The sequence below is a fragment of the Bactrocera dorsalis genome, chromosome 1 (genome assembly GCF_023373825.1).
Source record: "Bactrocera dorsalis isolate Fly_Bdor chromosome 1, ASM2337382v1, whole genome shotgun sequence".
In the NCBI taxonomy this organism is placed as follows: Eukaryota; Metazoa; Arthropoda; class Insecta; order Diptera; family Tephritidae; genus Bactrocera; species Bactrocera dorsalis.
Window position 1 is genome coordinate 75524545 of NC_064303.1, and position 12771 is coordinate 75537315.

Consider the following 12771-nt stretch of genomic DNA (forward strand, 5'->3'; position numbering starts at 1 on the left):
AGAGTAGAGAGATGATGACGTGTATATGTACGAGTATGTATGTCCGAATCTCTTGTAGACGAATATTTATGTGCGCAGTGTATCAAACGAATTGTGTGACGGAAGGTGTCGACGCAGCGCAGTGTGTAAACGAATGTGTCAGCTTCCTCGTTGTCCATTCCTTTTGTTGGTTGGGTTGGTATAGGTGTGGTGAGTTATTGGTTTTGCGTTGCAGTAGCATCCTGTGGGGAATTGCTCTGTTTTATTAGGTTGCGCCAGTTTTACCTGGTAGAGGGGGTGGATGCTTAACTCATTTAAACATCCTGGGCCCCCTAGTAGTATACGTAGAAGTATGTATTTCGACGTACTACTGGTGGAGTAGCCGAAGCGCGGAATATGTTCCGACAGCAGAAGTATTTCTTGATGTAGTAGTAATATTTTCATATTTATCCGTGTATGTTGAGAACGGATTATGGTTTGAAACATACCCATGTATTTAAATGTGCATTTTAATATGCGGGTAGGTGCTTCAAAGAAGCAACTTTATTTTGCGGGTTGATTTGATTTTACTGACAACTTTTTGTATTTGCGATTTTTTCTTTTTATCGTTTTATTAAGTGGATTACTTATTATTTGCCCTTTCTGTAGGAACGGCAATTGTTTGCATTTAATTTATTTTCGGCTAATGAAGGATAGTAACTCCACGCCTGGCTCAGATATGGCCAGAAGGATTACTCCTTAGCCCTGGAGTTAGGGCTGTGACAATAGAGGGATCTTGCGAGATAGTGACCGGTAATTGCGAACGGCTTCATTACAATTATAATTTTTAAGTGGGATGTTCAAGCTTTACAACAGATTCTCACCAACTCGCCTTATGAGGAGCGCTTATGTAGGGACGATAAGAGCGATCTCTGCTTTTGTTAGTTTTTTTTTTTTTTATTTATTCTATTTTAGAATTTAGGGAACTACTTATTAGGCAATATTTTATGAGAATGTCGATTCTCTATCCCTTTGGGACAATTTTGTTACATATTGTGTTTAAGTGCGTATGCATTAATTTGGCAAGTAGTAGGCCGCCACCGCTCTAGGATTTGTTTAGATTTTTTTTTTTTTTTATCACTGGCGAAAGCCATCCTGCGGGGCCGAAAAGTTGTATGTTCTTTTAATATAGGGACTGTCAGAAGTAACTCTAACTTTTTTATACCAATTTGTGGAGTATTAAAAAATTGTGGCTCTAGTGGTAGTCGTACGATGTACCGGCCATTATTTGATTGAGTAGTTATGGGGGGAAGTTTTCTTAACTTTTGACATTTCCTTAATTGTGAATTAAGGTATTTGTTTTTATTATACTTAACTTGAGTTGGCATGGAAGTGACCAGTTCTGTAAGTAGTCCATTTTGTGTTTCGCTGTGCAGCGTTTGAGATTTTTGTGCCCTTGAGCAGCATGGTGTCTCTTAACATTTTTTAGTATTTTGACTTTCGAGATTTGCTTTTGTAATTAAACCTGTGTTTCTTTTTGTGTAAGCGCTTCTCTGTAGTGAGATAGGATATCTGCTGTAATGAAGCATTGTATTGCGTCTTTTGTGACAATATAAGCAATTAAATTTGTTTTTGCAATTTTTATGATTGTGTTCATGTGAGGATGGAGTCATGTGTAGAAGTTCACACAAGTGAGGAAAGTTCTCTGATCGGGAGTGGCCAGAAACGCTTCTTTTAGATGTGACTCAAGCAGCTCACGACTTCCGGTCTTTGACCAAGTATCATCTGGGTAGCCTAAGAACATCCGTTTCAAGGCGAGCTAAAATGAGAAGGCGAAACATCAACATTGGGTTGTGCGCTGGGTTTGGGACCCGCCACGTAAAAAAACACCCCAATGAAAAAGCGTAAACAGCCTCGGATGTGAGACCCCCCTTTTGATGACGACCATGGCAACCGAAATAAGGACTACGAATTGATGGCATGCACCTGGAATGTCCGGTCCCTTAATTGGGAAGGTGCCGCTGCCCAGCTGGACAAGGACAGAGACGAGTAGGTCCTTGTGACATTTACTATAGTTGCATTTAAAGGAGCGCAAGCTTGGCGTGGGATTCGTGGTGGGAGAGAGACGCCATCGCCGAGTAATATCATTCACTCCTATGAATGAACGTCTAGCCACAATCCGCATCAAAGCGAGGTTCTTCAACATATCGCTGATTTGCGTCCACGCCCCGACGGAAGAGAAGGACGATGTGACCAAAGATGCCTTTTATGAGTGCTTGGAGCGCACTTATGAGAGATGCCCCCGCCACGATGTCAAAATCGTGCTTGGCGACTTCAACGCGAGGGTGGGCAAAGAAGGTAACTTTGGCACTACGGTCGGTAAATTCAGCCTCCACGAGGAAACATCCCCAAATGGGTTGAGGCTGATCGACTTGCCGGGGCCCGAAATATGGTTATCTGTAGTACTAGATTCCAGCATAAGAAGATTCATCAAGCTACCTGGCTGTCACCGGATCGAAAAACAAACGACCAAATTGATCATGTTGTAATAGACGGAAGACACGTCTCCAGTGTTTTAGATGTGTGTGCGCTCCGAGGTCTTAACATCGACTCGGAGCCCTATATTGTTGCAGCCAAAATTCGCACCCGCCTCTGTGCAGCAAAAAACGCACGCCAACAAACACAAGGAAGGTTCGACGTCGAGAAGCTGCAATCACAACAGACAGCCGAACGATTCTCTACTCGGCTTGCACTCCTGCTCTCTGAGAGCACTCGTCAACAACGCGGTATAAGGGAACTGTGGAACGGCATTTCAAACTCCTTACGTACAGCTGCAACCGAAACCATTGGTTTTCGGAAAGTGCAAAAGAACAGCTGGTACGACGAGGAGTGCCGTGTCGCCGCGGAGAGAAAACAGGCTGCCTACCTCGCAACGTTACGATCGACCACAACACGAGCGGGATGGGATAGATACCGAGAATTGAAGAGGGAAGCGAGACGCATTTGCAGACAGAAGAAGAAAGAGGCCGAAATGCGTGAGTACGAAGAGCTTGATAAGCTGGCCGACAGGGGTAATGCTCGAAAATTCTACGAAAAGATGCGGCGGCTTACAGAAGGTTTCAAGACCGGGGCATTATCTTGTAGAACCCCCAAGATGATCTAGTCACCGATGCCCAAAGCATACTTAAATTATGGAGGGAACACTTCTCCAGTCTGCAGAATGGCAGTGAACGCATAACACCAGGAGAAGGCGAACCCGATTCCCCAATCAATGACGATGGCGCAGACGTTCCATTGCCCGGCCACGAAGAGGTTCGAATAGCAATTGCCCACCTGAAGAACAACACAGCGGCAGGGGCCGACGGATTGCCGGCCGAGCTATTCAAACACGGCGACGAAAAACTGATAAGGAGCATGCATCAGCTTCTTTGTAAAATATGGTCGGACGAAAGCATGTCCAACGATTGGAATCTAAGTGTGCTCTGCCCAGTCCATAAAAAAGGAGACCCCACAATCTGCGCCAACTACCGTGGGATTAGTCTCCTCAACATCGCATATAAGGTTCTATCGAGCGTATTGTGTGAAAGATTAAAGCCCACCGTCAACAAACTGATTGGACCTTATAAGTGTGGCTTTAGACCTGGCAAATCAACAACCGACCAGATATTCACCATGCGTCAAGTCTTGGAAAAGACCCGTGAAAGGAGAATCGACACACCCCACCTAATCGTCGATTTCAAAGCTGCTTTTGACAGCACGAAAAGGTCTGTCTGAATTTGGTATCCCCGCAAAACTAATACGGCTGTGTAAACTGACGTTGAGCAACACCAAAAGCTCCGTCAGGATCGGGAAGGACCTCTTCGGGCCGTTCGATACCAAACGAGGTTTCAGACAAGGCGACTCCCTATGCAAAAGAAATGGGTCTGGCAGTGAACGAGGGCAAGACGAAATATCTCCTGTCATCAAACAAACAATCGTCGTACTCGCGACTTGGCTCCCACGTCACTGTTGACAGTCATAACTTTGAAGTTGTAGATAATTTCGTCTATTTAGGAACCAGCATTAACACCACCACCATTCGATGGAACGATGAGCTCTACGAGTTATACGACGACATTGACATAGTTCAGCGAATTAAGAGACAGCGGCTACGCTGGCTAAGTCATGTTGTCCGAATGGATGAAAACACTCCAGCTCTGAAAGTATTCGACGCAGTACCCGCCGCGGGAAGCAGAGGAAGAGGAAGACCTCCACTCCGTTGGAAGGACCAAGTGGGGAAGGACCTGGCTTCGCTTGGAATATCCAATTGGCGCCACGTAGCGAAGAGAAGAAACGACTGGCGCGCTGTTGTTGACTCGGCTATAATCGCGTAAGCGGTGTCTACGCTAGTAGAGAAGAAGAAGAATAATAGAAATATTAGAAAACGAAGCATGCCAAACAAAATTACAATTTATACAACGGCTAATAACTTAATCCAGAACCAATGGCCGATCAAGATCAATTTCTTATATAGAAAACATGTGTATCTTACAAGACATTTTCAAAAAATTTAGCACGAATTATATTCGCAGGTAAGGGTTTTCGAGTCTTTCCCGGCTTGTTAATCTATAAGTATATTTAAAAGGATTATTCATAATAGAAATATTAATCAAATAACAGCCAACTTGCTGAAACGCCAAGATTAACCAAAAAATTGCGCATTTCCCAGCATCTGTTATTCATTTTTCTGCTTAAAAAATTGTGTATCACCTTTTCTCTTTTAACATATTAATATTTCGATAAGCTTGAAAGTCAATAGTTTTTCTCATTCCTACTTACACTTCCTTTCATTCAATTTAAAATTGCCGAAAATGTAACAGTGTTGGAGAACAGCTGGGAATGTTTCAATGTGTTTGAACAATCTACCAGTTAGAACAATGACGGTCATGTTACCTAGTGACATGCCGGTAACGCCTGCCGGTTTAATTGTCACTTTTTCCTATCACGTTCTTAAGGGCGAATCAAAAAAGCTCCCAAAACTTTTCTATATATGTGATCTTTTATCACCTTCTCGCTCACATATTTTCTGCTGTAATAAAACTATATCCTTTTTTCTCACACTTTCATTAAATTTGGGACAAATCAGCAAAACTGCTTTCAGGAAAGCGTGACGGTGCATTCTACAATTGCCTAGTGGGTAAACCACTCGCTTGTCATTCCTTCTACATAAAGTTTGGAACTCAAAAATATAAAGAACTTTTTTTTATTAATTTTAATTAATAAAATTTAATTTTAATTTTAATATTAATTTTTAGATTTACATTAAATTCATCTTTTCACTTCTTTTTAATAATATAAAAATTATTTTTATAAATTATTATTAAGATACAAAAAATAATATATACATACATATACATACAAGGTCTGTCGCAAAAGAAACAGAACTTTTTAAATATAACTGTTTGTGGTGGTCCCACCTATTTGTGGGTACATGAAATAAAAAGTTTGATCTCTTGTTGACATTTCGTAAAAATTTTAAGACAATTGGATAACTACAATCGATGTTATCGATCAACAAGTGACAGCAGCTTTTGGTCATCGTTCGTAAAATGCCTTTTGAACAAAGATCAAATATTAAATTTTTTTTAAGCTTGGGAAAACGTTTACTGAAAAATTTCAAATGATGAAAAAAGTTTATGGTGATCAGTGCCTATCCCGTAGTAATGTGCATGAGTGGTTTAAGCGATTCCAAGAAGGTCGTGAGGACCTCTGTGACGATCAGAAGTCGGGCCGGCCAAAATCAGTGATTAAAGACAATGCTGATTTGTTTTTACGATTCCGAGGGTATTGTACACCGAGAGTTCGTCCACCTGGCCAAACGATTAACGCTTTGTTTTACCTTGGTGTTATGAAGCGTCTTTTGTCACGCATTCGTCGTACTCGACCACAATACCGTGAGGCAGGGTCCTGGCGCCTGTTGCACGATAATGCGCCGTGTCATCGGTCGACGCTTGTCACTGATTTTTTGACAAAAAACTCCATATTAACCATTAATCACTCACCCTACTCACCTGATCTGGCACCCTGTGATTTTTATCTATTTGGAAAACTTCATTTGCCCATGAAAGGACACTGGTTTCAGGACATTTCAGCTATCCAAAAGGCGACGACCGATATTCTCAAGAGCATTCCGAAAAATGATCTTAAACACTCATTTGAAATGCTAATTGACCGGGCTAAACGCTATATCGAAGCACAAGGAAACTACTTTGAATAAAAAAATATAACTTTTGAAAAATATTAATTTTTTGTTGTTTTTTTAACAGTCCTGTTTCTTTTGCGACAGACCTTATATATCTAAAAAATTATTACAATATTATCATTCTTCAGCTTTTCGCTTCCTATATTTTTTTTTTTGCTAAATCTATGGTGGCTCATTTTTATAGACTTCCGCATTTGTTGCTCGAAATTTACAAGTCCACAAGTGTTGCAAGAATCTATAAAAAATGTAATGAAAAATCAATTTAAAATACATCTTTTTAGGTAAATATGTATGTAAATATTAAATTTTCCATATATGTACAAGTAATATGTTGGACAACAGAAATTTTGACAGCTGTTGCCTGCCTCCCCTACCGTCCCAGTTACACAAAATCAGGAATTCGTCAGTGTAGGGTAGAAGGGGGAGTATTCGCCTCTTTTTTTTGAGGTGCTCTCATAAAAAACTGTTAATGGTTTTTCAAAACTTTTTTTGTTTAAGATCTTACATTTGTTGGCTTTAAATTTTACCCGTTTTATTCTGATTATGATCGGATCGGATTTCCCAAGATGCCCAAAAGGGTGAAACTGCCCCATCCATGGGGTAAATTCGCCAGTGGGATGGGGTGCAATCGTCAAAGGGAAAATGCAATTTTAAGTTTGTGGCACAACTATTTTTTTTTTTATTTATTAAACAATGTTTAACAAAAAATGAACTTAAATTTTATTAATTCATGCAAAAGTAACAAACAAAGTGTAATATTATATTGGTTGTTGATCTCTACCAGTTCATTGTAAAAACAACTAAAGGCAGGTATCTGAGTTATTCATTAAAGGTACAAATGACAATTCGAAATACCTACATATGTTAATATTTATATTGTATACCGGTAAGAACTAATTCATAAAAAATAAATGCGATATAATGACGAGTTTTACATTACATTGTACTGCAACATATCTACAACAAATATGTATGTTGCAGCTGATCGGGACGTTCCTGCAGGATGGCTTGGGTCCGGCAACTTCAGGGCAATGTCATCTTTTGGAATATAGGATATGTCGTTAACACATGGTTCATAAAATGTCCATGAACCTAGCTTTTTTCTTAAAAAATCAACAGTTACCAAATTCGGACATTCAGACAATATCTTGCCAACATAGAACTTATCTACCTGCCCACCAAATCGAACAAGTACGAATTTGGTCTCACCAAGGCTCTCTGGTTCTACAAACGAACCAATAGATCTGTCGGATTCAGCGAAGCTTAAGGCATCTGCTAAGTCAGTTAATGCGTCGACGTAGGTTTTACCTTTTTTATTAATTATTTTCGGAACTCCTTTTCGTACCAATGGTTTCTTTGCTTGTTTTTTCTTTTGCTGCTGTGTTCGTTCCTTTTCTTCTTTTGAGGGAGTAGATGTCAAGATTGTGGATTTTCCCTTTCGTTTGTTGGATTTAGATTGTTGAATTGATTGTTGTTGTTGGACGAACTTGCTCCGGAGTTTTAGGAAGAGGTGGGGGTGTGACTGTAGGCTCATACAGGACATCAGCTTCATTTGAAATCGCATCTTGTTGAAGTATAGGTTCATTATCATTGTCAGCGGTTGGATGTTCTTCAGTTGGTTAGTTTATGAAGTCTGTTTCAGGAAATATTTGTCTGTTAAATGGGCTGATACCTGTCATTTCAAATCCTTTGCAAATGTTTTCAGCAGCAAATGCCTTCCGAAATGGGATATTAGATAGCGATGGTATATCGTAAATTGTAATTATTCTACCAGGGTTGGATACAAGGAAATCATTGAACGAAGTCGCTAAGTACTTTTTAAACGGACCAAATACAGATACATCTAATGGTTGGAGCTTGTGTGACGTATGTGGCGGAAAAGTAATCATATGAATACCATTTTCTCTGCAAAATATGATTGCTGTTAGACCGCAGGGGGAGACGTGATTGTCTTGGAAAAGGATTATTGGTTTCTCCTTGGAACACCGAGTGTTATTTTTGATGTGCTTTAGGACTTCTATAAAGCCTTGAGTTGTCATCCATCCGCTCTTATCTGTTATCCCCAGACAACCGAAAAACTCCATTACTGCGGTTTTCTTAAATGCAGTCAGTCGATAAAGACTTGTATTTTCCGGTTTTCGCAAACTCAAGTCTTGATTTCGTTTCATAAATGCTTGAATCCAGTCAATTCCAGCTTTTTGATTATCCACCCATGAGGTATATTTCGATGAATACCTAATCACCTAATGCCTCCAATTTACTTTTCTTCATTTTTTTTGTACGATCTCGCAAAGTAGTTCGTTTTAAATCATAAAAGTCAGCAGCTTGACTTGTGTTATATTTTTTTGAGATAACATCTTTTATTGCAAGTTTCATCTTCGTCTCATCTAGTTTTTCTTTTGTAGTTTCGAACCATCGCTAAAAGATCTTTGTACCTACAGGTATAAATAAATATTTTAGAAATTTGTCCTGAGTTCATGGTACTAGATGCACTTCAAGATTAGACATTAAAAGCAAATTCCTAATTACGCTAGTGGCGAATCTATGGCTTGGAGGTCATTGGCCAGTGGTGAATTTACCCCATGGGGTACATTTGGCAGTGGCGAATCATACCCATGGGGCAGAATCGCCGGTGAAACCACCTCACCAACAGCCTGGCGAATGAGCCCCAGGAGGAACCTCTTGAACTAATTTAAACATTTTTAGCACTTTTAATAAATTAACTAAAACAAGAACTGGCAAGATTTTGTCACTAATGTCAATAGCACACATCTGTGAAATATCTTTTTTAAACCACAAAAACTGAAAAATTTATTACAAAAAATACTTACAACCAAATATTTTCGCGGTAGTCCGTAAAACATAAAACCTCGTCCGTCCTCGAGCACATGTATAATGAAACTACCAAAGAGTGAGAGGTGGAAGATCATCGATAAATGCACAAAATACCGTTTTTCGATTATCAATAGCTTATTTAATTTTGAAGATAATTGGTGGTGACATATGTGCCCCACTGGCGAATACTCCTCTTTCTACCCTACATATATGTATGTACATATATATGTATAGCAACCAGAAATGTTGAACTTCTTCCGTTTAAATGTCAATTGTTCTACAATAACAAATGCGTAAAAATAAAATGAAAACTTGTTACTGCTAACAAATGGGTAACAAACATGCTAACATGTTTATATCTAACAAACTGCTAACGAAAAAATATTAACACTAACAGAAATTTGGGTAGCAAATTCTTTTGTTATGCATAAAAAAAGAAAAATTTTGCAGTTTAAAAGAACTACGATTGCGATTAAAAAATGAAACTAATTATAAAAATTGTAGTAGATGGATTTTTGCATGTTGTATCCTTCACATGTTGCTACAATTTAACTTAAACGGAAATTCTAGTTTGGGACGTCAAGAAGAAACAGACGTCCTACAAGAAATTTATGAAAACAACGACCTAAGAAAAGCCCAATCACATTTTGTAAATAATAAAAATTAACTAATTATAATATATATAGTATATATGTATAGTTTTATTTTTTCATTTTTAATTCCTCCATTGCTATTCGTTCCTTCTTTTCATTCTCTTAAAGCCACTTTTTCTTTCATTTCAATTTCTAATATTCTTATTCTCTTATTCTTATTCTCTCAAACTTTGTTATTGCAAATCGCAAATTTTTTTATTTTTGTTTCTGCCAAGCTCGTTATAATATACCTGCGCTGTCGGCTTTTCGATTGGACTGTTATCTCTCATGCAGAGTTCGCAAATACTCATCACTGAGGAGTAAAATTTCTATCTTCCTCCTCAGTACAACACAATTGAGGAGCAATAAATTTTGATTTCCTCAATTGTGAGTTCAAACGAAAGAGTGCTCTTCTAGAATATTTCTCTTTAATACTTATCTTATCTTTTCGCTCTAATATTTACCTCAAACGTACGTGCTCCTCAAAATAATACTCCTCACAAGAGCGCTAAGTTTCTTTTTCTCATCTCAGGTTTCAGCACTCAGTATTTTGTATCGCTGATAAACTCAGTGATGCAGCAGAGAGTGCTCTTGAGCAATTTCTTATTCTCTTAGAGTATGTATATTTATAAATTTATGTTAAAGTTTAATTGTTGTTGGTGTAAATATTAACAGTTTTGGGTACATGCATGATTAACCGTTAATTTAAGTTGTATTGTGTGTATGTAAATAATTTTAATCAGGAAGATGATGCAAAAATACTGTTCTCTAAGAGAATTTCTCTATACAATGATTGTTTTTTTTTTGTCATGGGTTTTTCCATACTCGGCGTTTTTTCAATTGTCAGTTTGGATTAAGACGCATTGCAGTATTGTTAGTTTAAAACTTTATAAGTTAAAAATGGGCAGGTTTTTAAAAATTGACAAAACAAAGTACGTATCATACGACAGTGAAACAAATCAATCGATGTGCCTTTTATGCAAAAAACAATTTAAAGGTCAAGTTTTGCACAACATAAAAAGACATTACACTTTAGTTCACAAACATAATTTTGTACAAATTGAGTCATCGGAAACATCGAGAAAAGTAAAAATAAAATTGAATCAAAGTAATTTTTTTAAGTGCTGTGTGGGGCTGATTACTGTTAAAGCCATACCATTTAGGCTTTTTGATGATGAACAGTATTTTAAAAAAATTATAGAGCCTTATGAACACGAATTTAATATAACAGTAAACTCAAGGAATATAATTGAAAGACTTGACACGTGTGCCGAACAAATGAAAGTCAAACTATCTGGTTTTCTACGAAACAAAATGATTTGCATAAAGTTGGACATTGCTTCACGAATGGAAAAAAGTATATTGGGAATTAACGTTCAAGTTATTGATAATTTTCAAATAAAAATTTTTACTATTGGGATGGTGGAATTGAAAAAAAGACACACTGCACTGTTTCTAAAGGAAGAAATCTTAAAAAGTTTCCATAAATTTGGTATAAACGCGGCACAAATATATTCTTCTACTACCGATAATGGAGCGAACGTTGTGAAAACTTCAGAGTTACTTCAAGAAAGTGAAAACACGGATGGTGATGAATTTGAAGAAATTCACACTAGATTGAATTCGGTATTGTCGGTGGTAAGATGTGCTGTACATACGCTCCAACTAGCTGCACATGATGTATATAAAACTGTTTCATCAGAATTAACCAAGTGTAGAGAGGCGGCACGTTTTCTTCGAAAAAAGATTCGTAATGAAAATTATGGTGAAGGTATCCGGATGCCTACATTAGACAACTTAACTAGATGGAATTCTATGTTCGATATGTTAAATTCTCTGTTGAACTTGGAAGAATTTGTAAATATTCATGAAGTTAACTGTCAAATAAATTGGGATTTCGTACAAAATTTTGTTGCTGCGTTTAAGCCCATTGCTGAATGTACAAGAAGTTTGCAAACAGAAGATTATATAATGGGTGATTTCTACAGGGATTGGCTGCTTTGCGAAACGAAATTGGAAACTATGCCGAACAATATCTTCGCTAGTACTTTATTAGAATCAATGCAGTTGCGGAAGGAAAAGCTTCTTGAAAACAATGCATTCGTTTCCGCTTTATATATGGATCGAAGATTTAATTATATGGATTCACTGTTCTTCAATGAAATGCAAAGAAAACAGGCGGTAGTAAGTACATTTCAATCTATAATATCTGTACTTTATTATTTACTAAAAATTATGCGTGACATTAAGGAACCTACCAAATTTACTGATCGATAAAATATGATTCTCATTTTTTGTTGGTTTATATTCTCTAGTCACATATAATTTCTACAAGCACAATGTTAAGTTCTTTGGAGGGAAATCTAATATGCAATGATGCAGATCCAGTGGCCAGCCAAGTTGAATTCGAACCTTCTCTGTCTTCAAATGATACTTTTCACTTACTTGAACAAAAAGTTACTTCTTGGACGCAGCAATCTCCTCACTCAACAAGCAATGTTCAAACAATTCGTCAAAAACTTGAAGGACTAGCACACGAAACTCGGATGCCTTTCCAAACAAACATACTGAATTACTGGAAAGGTTTGCGAAGCCATGAGCCAGCTTTAGCCAAATTAGCCGAAGTAGTTCTATCTGTTCCATGTAGTCAAACTTCAGTGGAACGTGCCTTTAGTGCTCTTTCGTTAATTTTAACTAAGCATCGTTCCAGGCTCAACGGACAAAATATCAATAATTTGCTTTTGATAAGGTTAAATGAAGAACTTTTTAATAATATGAATTTTTCTTAAGGTAATTTTTCATCAAAAAATTATCAACTTTATTTATTGAATTATTTGTGTTCTTTTTCTATTGAAATATATACTTACATGTTTTGTTTGTTTTAATAAATAAGTACTTACTTATGTACGTACATATGTATGTACAAATACGGAAAATAACTAAATAAAAATTTGAGTGTCTATTCTTTATTTGTAAATACATATGTATAGGCTTTTGCTTTTTTTTTCTTTAAATAAGAGACAATACTAATGACAAGTGAAAAAAGATGAGTTTTATTTTTCGCATCACTTGAACACTCAGAGCGATAAAAATAAAGATGATGCG

General features: G+C 37.4%; 1 protein-coding gene across 1 annotated transcript; it reads left to right on the plus strand.

Moving 5' to 3' along the window:
- Window positions 1–9931: 9931 nt before the first annotated feature.
- On the plus strand, window positions 9932–12569 carry LOC125776703 (uncharacterized). Its single transcript, XM_049450245.1, has 2 exons — window positions 9932–11850; window positions 11982–12569. The coding sequence occupies exons 1-2, from the start codon at window positions 10414–10416 to the stop codon at window positions 12453–12455; spliced, it is 1911 nt and encodes a 636-aa protein (XP_049306202.1). The 5' UTR covers window positions 9932–10413; the 3' UTR covers window positions 12456–12569.
- The last annotated feature ends 202 nt before the right edge of the window (window positions 12570–12771 follow it).